The sequence below is a fragment of the Pocillopora verrucosa genome, chromosome 11 (assembly GCF_036669915.1).
Source record: "Pocillopora verrucosa isolate sample1 chromosome 11, ASM3666991v2, whole genome shotgun sequence".
NCBI classification, from domain to species: domain Eukaryota; kingdom Metazoa; phylum Cnidaria; class Anthozoa; order Scleractinia; family Pocilloporidae; genus Pocillopora; species Pocillopora verrucosa.
In genome coordinates, this window is record NC_089322.1 from 13,515,547 (window position 1) to 13,536,580 (window position 21,034).

General features: G+C 37.7%; 3 protein-coding genes and 1 pseudogene across 4 annotated transcripts in view; 1 reads left to right on the top strand and 3 right to left on the bottom strand.

Moving 5' to 3' along the window:
• LOC131794553 (sulfotransferase 1B1-like) overlaps positions 1-2,153 on the top strand; it is a 56,428-nt gene extending 54,275 nt beyond the window's left edge. The window contains 1 exon segment of the mRNA XM_066174135.1: positions 1,313-2,153. Within this exon segment, the coding sequence (XP_066030232.1) occupies positions 1,313-1,582 (270 nt within the window). The 3' untranslated portion in view covers positions 1,583-2,153.
• Positions 2,075-9,195, bottom strand: LOC131776763 (NLR family CARD domain-containing protein 3-like). 2 transcript variants are annotated; one of them, XM_066174132.1, is made up of 3 exons: positions 9,080-9,195; positions 7,496-8,192; positions 2,075-7,088 (listed from the first exon to the last, which is right to left on the bottom strand). In XM_066174132.1, exons 2-3 carry the CDS (start codon positions 8,178-8,180, stop codon positions 4,123-4,125), a joined length of 3,651 nt encoding a protein of 1,216 aa, XP_066030229.1. In that variant the 5' UTR covers positions 8,181-8,192; positions 9,080-9,195; the 3' UTR covers positions 2,075-4,122. The 2 variants fall into 2 exon arrangements, with proteins under 2 accessions (XP_066030229.1, XP_066030230.1); XM_066174133.1 differs by having other exon boundaries at positions 7,496-8,187; positions 9,080-9,191.
• A 2,027-nt stretch (positions 9,196-11,222) lies between these two features.
• On the bottom strand, positions 11,223-18,977 carry LOC131794528 (NLR family CARD domain-containing protein 3-like; annotated as a pseudogene).
• A 795-nt stretch (positions 18,978-19,772) lies between these two features.
• On the bottom strand, positions 19,773-21,019 carry LOC131794567 (lysophospholipase-like protein 1). Its single transcript, XM_059112088.2, has 2 exons — positions 20,594-21,019; positions 19,773-20,108 (listed from the first exon to the last, which is right to left on the bottom strand). The coding sequence occupies exons 1-2, from the start codon at positions 20,992-20,994 to the stop codon at positions 19,781-19,783; spliced, it is 729 nt and encodes a 242-aa protein (XP_058968071.2). The 5' UTR covers positions 20,995-21,019; the 3' UTR covers positions 19,773-19,780.
• Between the last annotated feature and the right edge of the window lie 15 nt (positions 21,020-21,034).

The following is a 21,034-nucleotide window of genomic DNA, read 5'->3' on the forward strand; positions in this document are numbered from 1 at the left end:
TGACAGAGTTTTGTTTATCTCAGGCCCAATAATAATACTGAGATGCACTCAAACATTTTTCAGAACTTGTTGTGTTAACTTGCCAAAAGAATGTCTGTTCTCAAAATCTTCTTTTTGTTTCCCAGGTATTTTTCTACAAAGTGAACTATGTAACAGGTTGTGTCAGACTACATGAAGGATACTTTGATCACATCTGGGTGACAAGGAAAGAAATGAAAGACTTTGTGGATGCAGAATATTTCAAGACAATTAATCAAGGATTAGTTTGATTGAATACATAGTCCCCTCATTTCCATAATCATTACATGCTGGTTATCTTTGAGATGAAGGTAAGGTAAAGTTTGTACTTAAGCCTATTGGTCCATCCAGCTGGAGCTTATTCCAGTGTCCATGTAGCATAAAGTGAACTTGCATCGTAAGAATTGTATGGCAAATAGTCAGGAGAATTATCTATGAGATTTGTAAGTGAAATGGTTAGAGTCAACTCCAGAAACCTTTTTGGATGAAAAAATACATCCTTGGGTTTGGTGTATTTTAAAAAGCAAAGGTACACAATTTCAGCATTTTGCCGCCCCCCTTCCTTCCCTTCTGGCCTTTTCTTTAGATGATTTGGAATTGTTTTATTCCAGTGTGGTATGGTCATTGGAGTGATCATGTGTTAGGCTGGTAAAGGCACAGGGATGATCCCGATGTCTTATTTCTCGAGTATAAAGACTTGATAAGGTTAGATTATGTTTTATTGTGCTCTATAAAATTCCATTTTCACACTTTTTCATTCAACAACCAAATTACTGTAGGTTGATATCAGATAGTGTAAGATTATATTTTATCATCACAACAGGTTGGGATCTGCCAGTCTTAGGCCAGAGGTGTCTACTTACCAGGTGGTTTCTTCAGAAACAACTATTAGCATGAGAGAGGTTTTTTTCTTTCTTATACCTTTAAATCCTAGCAGTGACTAGCATCCTATTTCTCCTTACAGTGTTACTGCTGAAGCAAACATCAAGGTTAGGAGAATAAAGAAAATAATCACCCACTACAGTTATAGTTATTGATTGTCAAATAAATTCTCCTTGTCAATACCATAGCAAATGTCATTTGATGCCTGCACATCTAGTTTGCCGGAATATGCTGGTGTATGGCAGGTTACCCTCTTAAACATTTGATTAAGTTTACCCTTTTTTTTCTTTTAACAGAGGGGTATTGTGTCAGTTATTTGTCATACATATAGCACACTAGAAATAAAGCTGGGAAAGGCCCAACCCAAACAGTCACAGAACCCAAAGTTTTTTTTTTTGTCTTCCTCCCCTAGGATTTGCACAGCAATGTTTGTACAAAAGCCAAATTCCTTGGTAAACAGCTTTCAGAAGATATCATTACAAAAATTGCTGAACAGTGCCACTTTGAAGGAATGAAGAACATGTCAAATTACTGGTTGGAGGGCACAGCTCCAAAACTGTTACGCAAAGGAAGGATTGGTGATTGGAAAAATTACTTCACCCCAGAACAGAACAAGATGTTTGAAAATGAGGTTATGAATAAGCTGATAGGGACTGGGCTGGAATTTGACTTTGAAGGTTGAGCTTGTTTATTGTCTTGAAAAAGATTTTGAAATGTTATCTACCTTTGGTAGTATGTATTACGATAGAATATGTGGGTAACTTTCTGATTACCAGTAATTGTGGAAATAGGACTGAGTGGAGTCCAATTTGGGCTGTAATCATACGAGTGATTAACAAATCAGACAATCATAAGGTGGGAGTTCAATTTGTTAATCACTAGCATGATTACAGACAGAATTGGATGATATGAAGTCCTGTTACCAATAAATCAAAATTATGACAACATTTGAGAAAGAAATTAGACATCAGTTATTCAAAAAAAAAAATCAACAGTTAACTCAGCAAAATGCCAGACAACTGTGCAGGCACCCTTAACTGTCCTATTACACTGTCCAATTACAAGCATGAAAAGTACACTGTCCTATTAGAGCTCAAGGAGGCCAATTTACATTATTAACTCACTTGATAAAACCAATCTGTTCATTTTTCAGTTACTGTAGAAATTTGTTGGCCATTGGTTTGGCAAAATAACATAGATATCACAGTTTTCATGATGTTAATTTCTCCATAACAAAGTTAAGAGGTTTGACCTGTTTAAGGAAAGGATCAGTAATGGGTATCACAGGAACAGATGCTACTTCTAAATACTATTAAATCATTTTGATTATTACATGTAAAAAAAGTTTTTAATTCTTTTCAGTGGTTTCTGTTACAAATTAATTAGTTATGGTGGGTCCACCTTAGCTTCAAGTTGTACATTTTTTTACATACTGTAACAAATAGAAGTATGTATGTATAATTGAAGATTATTTCAACTTAAGAATACAGAAGTATTTAAGCCACTCCATTGAAGGAAGAAAAAAGCCTACACATTGAAACTAAAAAGATGTCTGTGTAATATAATACAGCTGCAGGATTACTACAAGGTGTTGTAAAACCTTCTACATGGGGAGATCCTTAAGACTCTCTTTAATTCATACTTGGAACAGCCATTCCAAAATAGAAGTAATTAGCAAATGAAAATTAAAGCTGTCTTAGTTTTTACAAGCTCCATCTTCAAGTTGATACAGATCTGAAATCATCAGACACTGTAAAAATTAAATTAACTGTTAATTTTGAGAAAAATGACAAATTAGTTTGAGCTAAGGTCTATATATTAACCCTTTCACCCCTATGAGTGACTAGAATCCAATTTCTCCTTACAATATCACAACTGAATCGCAAATATAATGTCATGAGAATAAAGGAAATGATCACCAAATAAAGAAACTTGATTGGTAGACAAATTCTCCTCGTCAGCACCTTAGTAAATGTACAGAGAACAGTTTGGAGAATATGAATGCTGATGTTAGGGAATAAATGGTTATTTTATCTACTGATGGTTCACTACAGATATTACTTTCATCTGGTCCAAAATGCATTAACTGTTTCTTAACATCCCTCTTTCATGCAAAGGTTATTTAGTCTGAGTGCAGGTTCCCAGCTCAACAGTTTTTTGGGATAAGCAGCAGCTGAGCTGACCAAGGGAGTGTGTCAGCTTTATCACACAGGTTCGTCTCAAGAAAAAACCACTGACATACTCAGTGACTATATGAGGATAAATGTGCGCAGGGTAAATTTTTTAATGTTTGGAAAGTCCAAACATATATGCTCAAGCAATCAGAATTTTTTTTTTTAGTTGTGTCACTGATTGATACCTTAAAGCCTGAGCATAAATCTGTTTTCAAAGCCACAAGTAGCCAAAACACACAAAAAAGGGTGTCCATAACTATGAAAATATTTCTATGTTGCTCAGTGGGCAGAATGTAAGGATTTTTATGGGAATAAACAGTAGCACACTCAACCTAAAAATCTGAACTTATAATATATACTTAAAATAAACCTACTTCTTATAGGATTATCACACAACATAAGCATATTCGCATCTTTACAGAGGCTTATTTTGTGAGGTTGGGTTACCTGAGTGATAACTGATGTTGGCTGTGAGGGAGACTTAGCTCTACTCTCCTAAACTGTATGGTGATTTTATGTTGGTAGTAACAACCTTTGCTTTTCCTTAATCTTGTCTTTTAAACACATTTGGCCATTTTGGTATATAATACATATTACTAGGTAAACATAAGAATAAACGTCTCAGCACACCATTTTCTTTTGTATATGGTTCAACTTATCCATTACTCAATTCTCAGGCAGCAATAGCAGAATGAGGAAAAGGAACATTCCTTGTCAGTGAATTTAGATCTCTTTCAGGCAAGAAAAACATGGGAGCTTTCTGTAAGTCAAGGAGAGAGAACTTTTTTGGTTCACTCCCTGAAAAATTAGAGGTTTGAGGAGGATGTCAGGGGGCCTTCCCCTTTTCACACCAGCCAACTGGAATGACATCCAAACTGTTAACTCAGGCTCAAACCAGTCATCAATAGCTTCTTGTTAGAGGGAAGAGATCTAACTTCATTGTCTACAAGTAAACAGTTTCTCATGGATGTCAGCCTTAACAACTCCAGCACAGAAATGAAATTAGCTTTTTACAACTTGACTTCCATTTTGTAATCTACAAAATGTTTCACTGTTGAGGTAGCATCAAAGTTTCTTTAGAAACAAGTACATCAAAGCTTCCTTGATCAGTAAAGCGCAGTGACAAATCATGTGAAGTAGGAAAAGAAGACACGCTTACCATGGGGACTTCATTAAATACTTGATCCCCATGATCGCCTAAATCACTGATATTGTTCATGATCAAAGTTACTTTCTTTAGGGTGTTATTGTGTCCTTGGAGTTTATTAAATGCCTGAGCACCAGCTGAATGGATATTGTTGTTAGAAACAATCAGGTTGGTCAAGGTGGCATTTGTCTTAAGAGCCTCACAAAGTGATTGGACTCCATTATCACCTATAACATTGGAATCAAGGTCTAAAACAGTCAGAGTAGCATTACTTTTAAGGGCCTCAGCAATTGACTCAGCTCCAGCAGCACCAATGGCATTAAATGACAGATCCAGCTCCTTCAAATGGACATTGACTTTAAGAGCTTCAGAAACTTTGTTAGCTCCAGCATCACCAATACCGTTCCATGATAGTTTTAAGCCAGTCATTGAAGCATGAACTCTGATGGTCTCTGCTATCGACTCTGCACCTTTAGTGCCAATGGAATTCCCAGACAGGTCCAGATGTCTAAGTGAGGTATTCACTTTGAGCCCTTCTGATAGAAGTTGGGCACCATGAACACCAAGGTCATTCTCTGCCAAAGTCAGAGTTTCCAGTGTCCCATTAACTTTGAGGGCATCAGAAAATATACCGCCACATGGTGCTTTGAAGTTGTTCCTTGAGAGAATGAGAATTTTCAGGGTTGTGTTGGCTTTAAGGCTCTCAGCTATCAACTCCGCTCCATCAGAACCAACCTTATTTCCTTCAAATTTAAGCTCTTTCAAAGTAGAGTTGACTCTCAAGACTTCTGCGATAGACTTTACACTGTGATGACTAATTTTGATTTCTGACAGTGACAAAGAGGTTAGGCTGCTGGTATTGGTTTTGAGAACTTCCACAAGAGAAAGAACACCAGCATCACTAATACCAGTTTCAGACAAATTTAATGTGCTAAGGGTTTTGTTGACTTTAAGAGCCTCACACAGTGATGTAACACTGGGATTGCCAATGCCTGGGTTTTTCCAAAGGTCCAAACTGTTTAATGTGGTGTTAGTCCATAAAACCTCTGCAAGTGCTGTGGCTCCTACATCGCCAATGTCACTCCGGATTAGATGTAAGGCAGTCAAAGTTTTGTTCCTCTCCAAGTAGCCTGCTAAGATGCTTGCTCCATTGTTGTCCCATGCATTTCCACAAAGGGCTAACTCGAGCAGCGTTGTGTTAACCTGTAAGGCATCTATCAGTTGTTGTACACCATATGCACTGATGAAATCATCTGTGATAATAACTTTAGTCAAAGTTTTATTAACACGAAGCATATCAGCCAATGACTTGACATACAGGTGTCCAGATAATGGAATAGGGATCATCAAATTCGTCAGTGTGCTGTTAACTTGAAGGGCCTCAACAAACAACTTAATGGGGAAACTGTTGTCAGATATCATCACCTCTTGAAGCTCCAGGTTTTTTCCCAATAAATTTATCATCTGGGATCGAAGTCTTGAATTTTCTGTGGAGCATTCACTAATGCATTTTACAGCAAAATGCAGGTAAAAATTTGGAAAACTCAAGTTTTGGAAATGATTAATTTTCTTGATAATCATTTTTAAAAGAGAACAGGCATCCTTTTCACTTTTATAGCTGAGAATACCAGCTGTGAACAAAAGGACTGGCTCAAGAGACTTTAAGTTTCCTTGTTTATTTGAAAGCAGTCCCTCAAAGTCTGTTTCCTCTTTCAAAATTTGGTCAGAGAGATAAAGACCTGCAAAGAATTCTTGAAAACTCTTGTGTGAAAATTGATAACATGTATGGGATCTTCTTTTGCTGCTGTTAGACTGAACTGATAAAAATTCAAATAGAGGTGATTTTCCTGTTGTTCCTGGAAATTCACTGTCTTCAATATGCATTTTATCTTTCTTCAAGGCCTTCAAGGCTATACTTCCCAATTGTTCCAGCTCTTCCTTGAACACTTCAGTTAGGTTGTCATTGTTGTGAGACAATCCTTGTTTTTGGCAAAATCTCTTAAGAATGCATTCTGTGATTTCTAGATACAACTGAGTCTTGCTTAGAGGCAGACCACCATTTAAATCTTCATAAACAAGGCAAAGCATTGCTGTGAATAAGGGGTTTGCAATCAGTTCTCCAAGTTCAATACTTTGTTTGATGTCCTGCAAAAGGTTTTGTCCCTGTGCCTCCAAGTCTTTGAAGTAATTCATGATATAATTGTGAGAACTCTCTGAAGCAAATCCTTCTATTTGAAGTAAGGTGTCACAAAACTTGCTTATCTTGACACTACCTTCTTGCCTGGATGTAAGAATGATGTGACACTTTGGAAGCTCCCTGCTCTCAACTAGGTCAGAAAACATCTTTGTATAATTAGATGGTGCTTCATCCAATCCATCAAGTATCAGTAGTACTTGGGACTGGTTGGCATTGATGTATTTGAAGAAGTTCTCTTTTGCCTTTTCATCAATGTTTCGAGGAAGCAGCTGATCATCAATTGCTTCCCAGATGTCTCCTGACAGGTCATGACATTTGAGTAGGAGAACCAATTTGATTTTTGGGAAAGAGGGGTCAGTTTCTTTACCATTGGCCCAGTCATACACTACCTTTTGACAGTAAGTTGTCTTGCCTATTCCAGGTTCTCCCTCAATCAGGACAGTTCTAGGCTTGAAGATTCCACTGTGAGGTTTAAAGACTCCAGTTATGCTGGTTACCTGTTCTGCAGCTGTTCGTCTAGTTTTGTCTCGCCTGACAATGGTTGGCCTGGTAAATATGTCGTTAATGTCAAAGTTGAAGCCCTCACACCATGGAAATGGTGAAAGTCGTCCTTCACGTGTCTGGTAAAGTTGGCGAATCCTTTCTATAAGTTCAGTTGGCTCTTCAACGTCTGAAATTAAATTAAGATAAACTAGGTAAATAAAGGATTAATTTTGCTTTCATTATGGTACTGAATATTAAATTTAAAAAAAACTTGGAATTGTGTTTGATTGCTTAATTTTCTCCCTTTTATACTTCAAATAAGAAGAATTGTCAAGAGAATTTGAATAAATCAAGGGAAAGAAGAAAAAGGAAAAAACTAAAAGGAAACGAAATAAGGAATAAAAAAATTGAAATAAAGAGGAGAAATGGAAAGTGAAATGGAAAATATGATTGAATGACAAGATTGGGAGATTTTTCTTAGTTTCCTCTGGCCTAATTAGGTCCACCTCTGTTTTCCTCCCCCTTCTCTATTATAATTTGTTTCTCCCTCTCCTTCCGTCCTTACCACTCTTAATTAGTAAATTTAAAATCTACCTTTTGGCAATGGCATGCTTGTTGAAGCTTTCAATATCAGTTCTTCAAGTTTCCGATCAATTTCATCCAGTTTGTCTTTGGTGTTATCATCATCTCTTTTCCATTCCTTTAGAAGTTCTCTGTAGTGTTCTTCAAATACAGGGTCCATGCACTCATTTTTAAGATCATCAATTGCTACTTCATATGCAGGCCCTCCAAGTCTCACCAAAGCATCTTTGATATCTTGCCAATACACATGGAATGTAGCATCATCCACAGAAGCCTTCTCAGCATGGCCATACACTGTATTTCTAAAGTATTTCACTCGGGCAATGTCAGCCTCTGAGCTCATATCTGTGGCAGGGGGAAGTGCATCCCAACCAGTGGCTGGTGGACTTAGGCTACAAATTTTCCTTAGTAGGACTGTCAGAAGAGTTATATCAAAGTTTTTTGATGATACTGAGGTGCGTATTGGAGGGTAGAGGTTTCCCCATTGTGTTGGATTTACAACCTTCCTCCTTTGAAGTAGCTGTAGTGTGGCATGATGTGTTATCAAGTCTTTGTAAAGATCTGTTGGAGGATGAATGCTGTCAAACTTGTCTCGCAGCACATGAGATCCCACATCAACCAGGAGATGACAAAGTCTTGCATAATTGGTGGTCTCTTTAGTATATGAAAATGACACTGGAGCAGCAGCTGTGGCCATTGTCTTCCTGACCTATAAAGAAATGAAAAAGGCCATGTATGAAAGAGGTTCTGGCTAATTTATTTATTATGAACCAATACATCTCACTTGATTGTGGTTGGAGAGGGAGGGGAAAGGGAACATTAATCCAACTTCGACATTTTAAGAATTGGGAGGGTATTTTTGATGATGGATAGGGCTCCTTCCTTAATAACTTATATGTAACACAACCATGAAAAATGCATGTGTTGTAGTAAAAAAATGGTTCGAAGAATAGGTGTTTTGAATATGTGGTGAATCCCTTCAAAGATCTTTAACTTAGAAGAACAAAGGTAGTTTTCATAAGCAGTGTATCGGTTGAATATTGTATTTATCATAATTTTCCATTCAGAAGGAGTAAATTTGTCAATTCGAATGTGAGAAGTAGAAGTAGGACCTAAGAGAGTGTTTGGATAAACTAGGCTTGTTTGGGGAGTAAACCATGAGCTTTAAGAGCTAAGATTTGGTTTTTTACTCTCCAGATTTGGTTTTTACCCTAAAAATAACAGTTCCTATTTATTTTAAGAGTTGTGGAGAGGGATGTGGTGTTAGCTGCGCAAAGATTATTACAGATATTAATCGAAAACGAAATTCAACAATGGCATAGTAGTAAACGGCTACGCATATGAATGGCGCGTCTCGAGACACATTCATTACGAAATCAACCAAGGTTTTTTTGAACTTAAGTTATGTTATTTTGTTTTTGAAGTTACTTCACACCGACTATTTTCAACCAAAGCTTGATTACTTCCTTCTCAACAAAGAGTAGGTTCGCAATCAAATGCGCGCCCGAAAGACTACTTGAACGGTAGCTATAAACTACATTTCATTTAACCTTGTTAGGCTAGAAACGGATCTTAAGAAAGTTAAGAACTACAAACCTGCTTTAACACAAACAGAAGAACAACTCAGCGACTCACAGCTGTAAATCTGGGAGCGAAAGTACATGCAATATTTTGTTTCACCCTCGAGAAATGAATTATGGACGTTCCCATGACGTCATCGCTGGTGCTGTGGCGGAAAGTGGCACTCACGAGTTGCCTCAGCGGTCACGCGAAGTTTTCGATGGTCACAGCAAGAGATGGTCACGCGTTACCCGATTGTGCAAAGTTCGCCTAATCGTATATTTTGACAGGGGTTTCTATCCTTGGTAGATTTAATCGTAGTTCGTGGAAAAGTTTCAATTTTAGGGGGCCTCTTGAATAGGTCAAAGGCCACCATAGTTTCTTCAGAAACTCACCACTTTTATTCAATGATCAACTTTTTCGGTTCTGTAGTACTTTTCTTAGTGTCTCAAACACAGTCGACGGTGTCGATAAGATGGAAGAATGAGCAAAAACACTGGCAATGTTCGTGAGAAACCTTATGGCCGACAAAAGAAAAAAAGGAGGAGACTTGCAGTGTCACGTGCAATTTCTCTGTCACGCGATAGTCAATTTTAGTAATGGTTCTAGGTTATGCGGAACATGTGTCATATATAAGCCTCTGTGGCCAGGTGGTGGACCATCGGAAAGGAGCGGTAGAGCTATTCCAAATTTTTATCTTTTCCACGCTCGTTACATGGCGAAAAAAAAAGCTTTCTTCAGTGATGGTTCTCTCACTTCACAGCACGTCACACTAATATGTAATATCTAGGGGATTATTAGTTGATTGAAACCAAATTCTCCAAACTTACATCATAAGAATTGCGTGATAGACAGTAAGGAGAATTATTAATGAGATTTGTGAGTGAAATGGTTTGGATGAGTTCCAGAAACCTTTTTGGATGAAAAAACCATCCTTTGATTTGGTGTAATTTTAAAAGTTAAGGTACATATATAATTTAAGCATAAACTCCTCCCCCCCCTCTTCCTTCCCCTGTGGCCCTTACTTGAAATGTACTTCATTGTTCTGCCTACATGTTTTTCTTCTGACATATGTAGAAGAAACACGTTAAGCTTTGGGTGTAATTTTATTTTGAAGAACAATTTAATTTGGAATTGTTTTTTTCCAGTGTTGTATGGTCATTGGAGTGATCATGTGTTGGGTGGTGGAGGCACAGGGATGATCCTAATGTCTTATTTCTCAAGTAACAAGACTTGATTAGGGCTAGATTGTGTTTAATTGTGTTTTATAAAATTCCATTTTTACACTTATTCCTCAACAACCAAATTAAAGTAGGTTGATATCAGATAGTGTAAGATTATATTTTACCATCACAACAGGTTGGGGTCTGTCAGTCTTAAGCAAGAGGTGTATCCTTACAAGGTGGTTTCTTTAGCAACAATTATAAGCATGCCAGGGTTTTTTTTCTCTCTTATCTCTTTAAATCCTAGCAGTGGCTAGCATCCTCTTTCTCCTTACAGTGTGACTGCTGAAGCAAACGTCAAGGTTATGAGAATGAAGAAAATGATCACCAACTACAGTAGCTTTGGTTATCAAATAAATCCTCCTTGCCAATACCATAACAAATGTAGAGAGAGCAGTATGGAAAATATGTATACTGATGTTAGGGTGTAGAGGGTCAAAGTAATATAGGTCAGAGACAAGGAGATCAATAACAATGTTATATGATGCTGGCATGTTTAGTTTGCTGGAACTTAGCTTGCTTTTGGCATTCAGTGTGAATGGAATATGCTGGTATATTGAAGGTAGTCATGAGTGATTAACAAAATTGGAGGACTGCAAAGCAGCAGTCAGATTTGCTGTTATCACAAGTATGATTACAGACAGAATTGGATGAGAGGAAGTCTTGTTACCAATCAATTAAAACTATAACAAAATTTGAGAAAGAAACTAGACATCTGTTATACATTTTCATGAAAAGAAACAACAGTTTTTTAAGTGAAATGCGAGACAACTGTGCAAACACCCTTAACTGTCCTATTACACTGACCAATTACAAGCATGATGGTACACTGTCCTATTAGTGCTCAACTCAAGCTGGTGATAACCAATCACATTTGAGAATTTTTGTTATAGTTTTGATTAAAAGCAAAACTGTATTGCTGTGTCAGTTGAGGGTGGGGAGGGGGAGGGGTGGGGGGATTACAAGATAATTTGGTTGTATCATATATGTTGATAATGTAAATTGACCTGAAGCTTACCTGAAGTAGTCTGACCTGAAGCTGATGTATCAAGCATTAGCTCTTTGTCATTTGCTCAGATGAGGGGCTAATGCTGGAAACATTGGCACAAGAAATTCTTTATGGAGGCCAATTTACATCATCATTTCACTTGATAAAACCAAACTATGTTCTTGTTACAGTTTGGCAAGATAATATAGATATCACAGCTTTCATGAAGTTCATTTCTTCATAACACAGATAAGAGGTTTGACCTGTTTAATGGCTATCACAGGAACAGATGCTACTTCTAAATACAATCAAATTATTTTGATTATTACATATAAATAGGGAACAGCCCTTCTCAAACTAGAAATAATCAGCAAATGAAAATTGAAGCTGTCTTAGTTTTTACAAGCTGGCATCTGAAAGTTGATACAGATACTGAAATCAATCAGACACCAAAAAATTAATTGACTGTTAATTTTGAGAAAAATTTAAAAAAATTAATGTGAGCTAAGGTCTATATATTAACCCTTTAACCCCAATGAGTGAGTAGCATCCAATTTCTCCTTACAATATCACCATTGAATCACACATTAATGTCATGAGAATAAAGGAAATGATCACCAACTTAAGATTTAACTCTTGACTGGTGGACAAATTCTCCTTGTCAACACCTTAGTAAATGCACAGAGAACAGAATGGAGAAAATGAATACTGATGATAGGGAATTAAGGGTTATTGTATCTACTGATGCTTAACTACAGATATTACTTTCATTTGGTCCAAAATGCATTAACAGTTTCTTAACATCCCTCTTTCATGCGAAGTTTATTTAGTCTGAGTGCAGGTTCCCAGCTCAACAGTTTTTTGGGATAAGCAGCAGCTGAGCTGACCATGAAATGGAAGCAGAGTTTTTTTTTTTCAGTTTTGTCACTGATTGATACCTTAAAGCCTGAGCATAAATCTGTTTTCTTAGCCACAAGTAGCCAAAGCACAAAAAATGAGTATCTGTAACTATGAAAATATTTCTATGTTGCTCAGTGGGTGGAATGTAAGGATTTGTATGGGAATAAACAGTTGCACCCTCAACCTAAAAATCTGAACTTATGATATACACTTAAAATAAACCTATACTTCTCATAGGATTATCACACAACATAAACATATTTGCATCTTTGTAGAGGCTTATTTTGTGAGGTTGGGCTACCAGTGTGATAGCTGATGTCAGCTGTGAGGAAGACTTAGCTCTACTCCCCTAAACTGTCTGGTGATTTTATGTTGGTAGTAACAACCTTTGCTTTTCCTTAATCTTGTCTTTTAAACACAATTGGCCATTTTGGTATTAATAGAATACATATTACTAGGTATACATAAGAATAAACATCTTAGCACACCATTTTCTTTTGTACATGGTTAAACTTATGCATTACTTAATCCTCAGGCTGCAATAGCAGAACAACAAAAAGGAACACATTCCTTGTCAGTGAATTTAGATCTCCATCATGCGAGAAAGACATAGGAGCTTTCTGCAAGTCAAGGAGAGAGAACTTTTTTGGTTCGCTCCCAGAAAAATTAGAGGTTTGAGGAGGGTGTCAGAGGGCCTTTCTCTTTTCACACCAGCCAACTGGAGAGAGATCTAAGCTGTACTCAGGCTCAAACCAGTCATCAATAGCTTCTTATTAGAGGAAAGAGATCTAACTTCACTGTCTACAAGTAAACATAGTTTTTCATGGATGTCATCCTTATCAATTCCAGCACAGAAATGAAATTAGCTTTTTACAACTTGCCTTCCATTTGGTTATCTACAAAATGCTTCATTGTTGAGGTAGCATCAAAGTCTCCTTAGAAAAAAGTACATCAAAGCTTCCTTGATCAGTACAGTGCAGTGAAAGTTCATGTGAAATAGGAAAAAAAGGCCAGCTTCCTATGGGGACTTCATTAAATTCTTGATCCCCATGATCACCTAGGTCACCAATATTGTTCATGATCAAAGTTACTTCCTTTAAGGTGTTATTATGTCCTTGGAGCTCATCAAATGCTTGAGCACCAGCTGAATGGATATTGTTGTCAGAAACATCCAGGCTGGTCAAGGTGGCATTTTTCTTAAGAGCCTCACAAAGTGATTGGGCTCCATTATCACCAATGAAATTAGAACCAAGGTGTAAAATAGTCAGAGTAGCATTAATTTTATGGGTCTCAGCAATTGACTCAGCTCCAGCAGCACCAATGGCATTACCTGACAGAGCCAGGTCCTCCAGAGAGACATTGACTTTAAGAGCTTCAGAGACTTTGTTGGCTCCAGGATCCCCAATATTGTTCCCTGATAGCTTCAGGCTGGTCAGTGAAGCATTAACTCTGATGGTCTCTGCAATTGACTCTGCACCTTCACTGCCAATGGAATTCCAAGACAGGTCCAGATGTCTAAGTGAGGTATTCACTCTGAGCCCATCTGATAGAAGTTGGGCACCACGAGAACCAAGGGCATTCTCTGCCAAAGTCAGAGATTCCAGTGTCCCATTAACTTTGAGGGAATCAGAAAATAAACGGCCACATTTAGCTTCGATGTCGTTCCTTGAGAGACTTAGAAGTTTCAGGGTTGTATTGGCTTTAAGGCTTTCAGCTATCAACTTTGTTCCACCAACACCAACCTTATTTCCTTCAAATTCAAGGTTTTTCAAAGTAGAGTTGACTCTCAAGATTTCTGCAATAGACTTTAAACTTTGATGACTTATTTTGATATCTGACAGTAACAATGAGATTAGGCTGCTGGTATTGGTTTTGAGAACTTCCACAAGAGAAAGAACACCAGCATCACTAATACCAGTTCCAGACAAATCTAATGAGCTAAGAGTTGTGTTGACTTCCAGAGCCTCACACAGTGACATAACACTGGGATTACCAATACCTGGGTTATTCCAAAGGCCCAAACTGTTTAAAGTTGTGTTGGTCCTTAAAACCTCTGCAAGTGCTGTGGCTCCTGCATCACCAATGTCACTACGATTAAGATTTAAGGACTTCAAGCTTTCACTCCTCTTCATATAACCAGCCAAGATCCTGACTGCATCATTGTCCCATGCATTTCCCATAAACGTCAAGTAATTTAATGTTTTGTTAACCATTAGAGAATCAGCCAGTTGCTGCACAGTATGTGCACTGGAATAACCTTCTGCATCAATTCTAACTGTAGTCAGAGTTTTATTGACTTGAAGCATATTTGTCAAGGACACAATAGACTGGTCTCCCAAAACTGGAACCATGATGAATAATTGAGTAAGTGTGCTGTTAACTTTAAGGGCCTCAAGAAACAACTTAAAGGGAAAACAGTAGTCAGATATTATCATCTCTTGAAGTTCTAGGTTTGTTCCTAGCAAATTTATCATCTGGGATCGAAGTCCTGAATTTTCTGTGGAGCATTCACCAATGCACTTTAAAGCAAAGCACAAATAAACATTGTGAAACTTAACGTTTTTTAAAAGATTGGCTTTCTTGATAATGATATGTAAAAGAGACAAGGCTCCATTTTCTCTTTTATGGCCAAGAATACCAACAGTGAACAAAAAGACTGGTTCAAGAAACTTTAAGTTTTGTCTTTCATTTGCAAGCAGAGTCTCAAAGTCTGTTTCCCCTTTCAAAATTTGGTTAGAGAGATAAAGACCTGCAAAGAATTCTTGAAAACTCTTGTGTGAAAATCGGTAGCATGGCAGTATGGGATCTTCTTTTGCTGCTGTTAGACTGAACTGATAAAAATTCAAATAGAGGTGATTTTCCTGTTGTTCTTGGAAATTCACTGTCTTCAATATGCATTTTATCTTTCTTCAAGGCCTTCAAGGCTATACTTCCCAATTGTTCCAGCTCTTCATTGAACACTTCAGTTAAGTTGTCATTGTTGTGAGACAATCCTTGTTTTTGGCAAAATCTCTTAAGAATGCATTCTGTGATTTCTAGATACAACTGAGTCTTGCTTAGAGGCAGACCACCATTTAAATCTTCATAAACAAGGCAAAGCATTGCTGTGAATAAGGGGTTTGCAATCAGTTCTCCAAGTTCAATACTTTGTTTGATGTCCTGCAAAAGGTTTTGTCCCTGTGCCTCCAAGTCTTTGAAGTAATGCATGATGTAATTGTGAGAATTCTCTGAAGCAAATCCTTCTATTTGAAGTAAGGTGTCACAAAACTTGCTTATCTTGACACTACCTTCTTGCCTGGATGTAAGAATGATGTGACACTTTGGAAGCTCCCTGCTCTCAACAAGGTCAGAAAACATCTTTGTACAATTAGATGGTGCTTCATCCAATCCATCAAGTATCAGCAGTACTTGGGACTGATTGGCATTGATGTATTTGAAGAAGTTCTCTTTTACCTTTTCATCAATGTTTCGAGGAAGTAGCTGATCATCAATTGCTTCCCAGATGTCTCCTGACAGGTCATGACATTTGAGTAGGAGAACCAATTTGATTTTTGGGAAAGAGGGGTCAGTTTCTTGACCATTGGCCCAGTCATACACTACCTTTTGACAGTAGGTTGTCTTGCCCATTCCAGGTTCTCCCTCAATCAGGACAGTTCTGGGCTTGGAGATTCCACTGTGAGGTTTAAAGACTCCAGTGATGCTGGTTACCTGTTCTGCAGCTGTTCGTCTAGTTTTGTCTGGCCTGACAATGGTTGGCCCGGTAAATATGTCGTTAATGTCAAAGTTGAAGTCCTCACACCATGGAAATGGTGAAATTCGTCCTTCGCGTGTCTGGTAAAGTTGGCGAATCCTTTCTATAAGTTCAGTTGGTTCTTCAACATCTGAAATTAAATTAAGATAATCTAGGTAAATAAAGGATTAATTTTGCTTTCATTATGGTATTTAATAAATAAAACAAAAACTTGCAATTGTGTTTGATTGCTTAATTTTCTCCCTTTTATACTTCAAATGGGAAGAGAGGAGAAGAAAATATGAATAAATCAAGGGAAAGAAGAAAAAGGAAAAAGCAGATTTCAGGCTTCTTTGAATGTAATTAGTTTAATTTTCTCAAAAAGTAAAAAAGGCATGTAAATGATTGCTTTTCCTTTCCTCTCTTTAATTTTCACCTTAGATAAGGAGAAAGGGAAAGAGAAGATAATGACTAAAGAGGGAGGAGGAAAAGAAGGTGCTGAAAAGGAAACATAGAACAAAAAAAGGATAGAAAAAGGAAGGAATGCAAAGTAAAAAAGAAAAAAGGATTATAAACAGGGTTGATGATTCTTCTAATTTCTTGCTAAGTTTGTCTGTGGTTTCTTCTGGTTTTTTTCTCCTCATTCCTCTATCATCAATTTTGTTTTTCCTTCCCTGTCTTCACATCACCTTGCTGCTAACAAATTTACCTTTTGGTTTTGTTTTGCTTGTTGATGCTTTCATCAGTTCTTCAAGTTTCCGATCAATTTCATCCAGTTTGTCTTTAGTGTTATCATCATCTCTTTTCCATTCCTTTAAAAGTTCTCTGTAGTGTTCCTCAAATACAGGGTCCATGCATTCATTTTTAAGATCATCAATTGCCACTCCATATGTAGGTCCTCCAAGTCTCACTAAAGCATCTTTGATGTCCTGCCAATACACATTGAATGTAGCATCATCCACAGAAGCCTTCTCAGCATGGCCATACACTGTATTTCTAAAGTATTTCACTCGGGCAATGTCAGCCTCTGTGCTTATGTCTGTGGCAGGTGGAAGCGCATCCCATCCAGTGGCTGGTGACCTTAGGCTACAAATGTTCCTCAGTAGGACTGTCAGAAGAGTTATATCAAAGTCTCTTGATGATACTGAGGTGCGTATTGCAGGGTATAACTTTCCCCATTGTGTTGGATTTAAAACTTTTTTCTTTTGAAGTAGCTGAAGTTTGGTGTGATGAGTCATCAAGTGTTTGTAGAGGTCACTTGGGGGATTAATCTTGTCAAATGTGTCCCGTAGCACACAAGATCCCACATCAACCAAAAGACGACAAAGTCTTGCATAATTGGTGGTCTCTTTCGTAGAGGAAAATGACACTGGAGCAGCAGCTGTGGCCATTGTCTTTCTGATAAATACAATTGAGGGTTGTGTTAAAGAGGTTCTGGCTCATTTTTTTACAAACCAATACATCTCACTTGACAAAGGTCAGAGAGGGAGGGGATAACCATTAAAAATACTAATTCAAATTTCAAAAAGTACACGTAATCACATTCTCTATATTGAAATGTGGAGGCAGTTGAGCTGTAGAAGACAAAGTTTTAAAAATACTTCTTAAAATCTAGATTATCTATTTTATCATTATAATTAACAAATTACCAGAGGGCTGAACCACAAAAGACTAATGAGTCTCTTATTAATCTGCTATTGTATCTCGGGATCAAAGCTACATTCTGACCAAGTAGTGAGTAAGAACTTTCTCCATTTCTAAAGGTCTTCTTAGAAAGGTAATCTGGGAGGATATCATTATTTGCATCATAGAATAGCTTAATCATTTCTACTTCATAGCCTAATCTGATAGTTATCCAGGTAAATTAAAAATGAAACTGGGGGCCTGACAATGAAGTCTCCTAATTGAACTAATAAATAGGAGTTACAGCACACACCCCACAAACCTAGGCCATACACAATAGATGGCTAAGTGATGCCAAAATAGAATTTTAGTTGGACTTCCTTAGGCAAGATGCTGAAACATTTCACTAATTCTAATTTTTTTCAAAGGCTTTTCTTTAAATTTGACATTGTTTTTTCCAAGTGAGTCTATTATCTACTGTCAATCCTAGCAGACAGGTTTTTGTGACATAGTGCAATAGTGAGTTTCCTGAAAGCATAAACTCAGAGGGGAAAGGGGAAAGGGGAAATTAATCCAACTTCAACATTTTTAGAATTGGGAGGATATTTTTGATGATGGATAAGGCTCCCACTTAAATCACTTGCATGTGACACAGTCATGAAAAATGATACTAAAAAAATGGTGTGAAGAATAATGTACTGAATATGTTGTAAATCATTTCAAGGAGCTTTGACTTGAAAGAACAATGGTAGTTTTCCTTAAGCAGTGTACCAGTTTATATAGTAATCATCATAATTTACCATTCAGAAGGGGTAAGGTTGCCAATTCGAATGTGAGAAGTAGAATGATGTAGAACCAAAGAGAGTGCTTGGCAAAACTAGGCTTGTTTGGATAGTAAAGCATCAGCTTTAAGAGCTAAGATTTGGTTTTTACCGCACAAATAGCAGTTCTCATTCTTTTAAAGTAATCACACAGCAGCAGTAGGCAACTAAGAGTAGTGGAGAGGGCAGCGAAGGAGTTAGCTGTGCAAAAACTATTACAGATACTGACATCAAACCGGGATGATAAAAATCGATAACGAAAGTTCAACAATGGCATAGTATTAAACGGCTACGCATACAGATGGCGCGCCTCGGGACATATTCATTACAAATCAGATAAGGTTTTTTTTTAACTAAGATTAAGTTATTTTGTTTTCTAAGTTACTTCATATCGACTATCTTCAACCACAGCTTAACTACTTCCTTCTCTCATCAAACAGTAGGTTCGCAATCAAATGCACGCCCGAAAGACTACTTGAAATTTTGAGGAACGGTGGTTATTAACAGCATTTCATTTAACTCTGTTAGACTAAGGAAGTTAAGAAATACAAACCTGCTCTATCACAAACAGAAGAAACAACTCAGCGAATCAGAGCAGTAAATCGGAGAGAGGACGTACATGCAAGTTGGCTTCACCCTCGAAATAAATTAGGGGACGTTCCCATGACGTCATTGTCTGGTGGCGTAGCGGAAAGTGGCTCTTCTGATCACGTGAATAAAGGGTGTGCTGCGTCGGTGTAAACAGTTGAGTTGAAAACGAAAATTGGCCACCGTAGAGAATTCAAAGGCAGACGTTTCGAGCGTTAGCCCTTCGTCAGAGCGATTGACGAAGGGCTAACGCTCGAAACGTTGGGTCAATTTAGTAACACTAAATTACCTGTTATCTTTTGGTCACGATTTGCCTCAGCGGTCATGCGAAGTTTTTGATGGTTATAGTCACAGATGGTCACGCGAAGTTTTTGATGGTTATAGTCACAGATGGTCACGCGTTACCCGATTGTGCAAAGTTCTCCTAATGGTATACTTTGACAGGGGTCCTTGAAAGATTTACTCGTATTGCGTGGAAACGTTTCAATTTTTAGGGGGGCCTCTTTGATAGGTCAAAGACCACTTTAGTTTCTTTAGAAACTTACCACCTTTATTCCATGATCAATTTATCTAGTTTTGTAGTACTGAACCACGAACAATAACTTAAAGAAAATTTTTAGTAAGCTAGGCTAAATGACGAGGCAGAAAAACTTTAAAACCTTTAAAAAAAAAAACCGGCTACTTTTGACACTCGCGCGCTAGTCTGTCGGAAAGGTGTCAAAAAAAGAAAAAAGAAAGACATACCTCCACCCCCGTATACCGGGTCCCTTGTCCCTGTTTATCACGACAATCAAATCAAATCAGATAAACTCGAGAGACTGAACAGTAACCCAAACAAGAAACAAGTGCATCCGTTTATTTACTTTATTGATCATTGACATTTCTGTCAAGATTAGGAATCATTCGTTCCACCCATTTCCTTAAGTAAATTATTTCATCTGATATAATTTCATGTCCTTGCATTGCGTAATTTACTTGGAAATCAGTTTGTATCTTCAAGTCCATAAAACACTCTGCAGTGTGTGCAGCCCATCGCAGCCAGTTCTTATCTCTTCTTCCATTCCACATAAACAAAGCAGGGAACTTCTTGTCCTTGTTAAGCTCTCTCTCTTTTCTTATTGTCTCAAACACAATCGACCGCGTCGATAAGATGGAAGAATGAGCAAAAACACCGGCAATGTTCGTGAGAAACCTGATGGACAAAAGAAAAAAGGAAAAGTCTTACAATGTCACGTGCGATTTCTATGTCACGCAATATTCAATTTTAGTAATGGTTCTTACTAGTGGTATGCGAAACACGTGTCAAATATTAACTCTGTCAATATGAGGCTCTGTGGCCTAGTGGTAAGCCATTGGAGTGCGGGAGCAGAAGGTCCCTCATGGGGACCCGTAATTTTCATCTTTTTCCACGCTCGTGACGTGATGAAAAAAACAGCTTTCTGCAGTGATGGGTCTACACACGCCATGTAAATGTCACCCATGTTATTTTCACTTAAATTTATCCTCGCTTAAACTACGATTGAAAGTTAACCATGCCATGGGAATGTCACGATCAGTGCATTTTATGTCTTTTTGGGGTGTTTGGTTAGTATTATCGACCATTTAGTTTTAATTTTATGCCACCAAAATTGAGTTCGAATATTATATCTGTAAATCATGACCCTTTTACGAGCATACCTGAACCCTATATGCATAGCGAGATTCCCTCCCATACCAAATCCACCAATCACGATCCTATCCATTGGAATTCCGCGAGATTTTTCTTGATCAATCAAATGGCAAATCAAGCTGCAGGAGTGATCAATCGAGTCCATCCTCTCCATAGCAGTGGGGCTTAACGTGTTCCGCTCGTACCAAAGCCCTTGTTCAAGTCCGCCATGAGCGACCTGGAAAGTAATATCTGGAGCTTGCGGATAAATTACTCGAATATGGTCAAACTCAAAGTCTTTGTTCAAAATGCTTGTAAGAAGTCTTCTAGAGCTCTCTGCTGTATGTCCATGATCATGGAGGAAAAATAAAGACCCAATTTGATGAAATTTTTCGAGTGAAGTCACGCACTTCAACTTCTTTAGCGCCATGATGCTTGTTTTTAGCCAGGCGTTCCATAATGAGTGGTTG

Coding starts and splice junctions, on each gene's coding strand:
- LOC131794567 (XM_059112088.2), bottom strand. CDS start 20,994: ATGGCGCTAAAGAAGTTGAAGTGCGTGACTTCACTCGAAAAATTTCAT. Junction 20,109..20,593: donor GCTATGCATATAGGGTTCAG/GTATGCTCGTAA, acceptor TTTGTCCATCAG/GTTTCTCACGAACATTGCCG.
- LOC131776763 (XM_066174132.1), bottom strand. CDS start 8,180: ATGGCCACAGCTGCTGCTCCAGTGTCATTTTCATATACTAAAGAGACC. Junction 7,089..7,495: donor AAGCATGCCATTGCCAAAAG/GTAGATTTTAAA, acceptor ATTTAATTTCAG/ACGTTGAAGAGCCAACTGAA.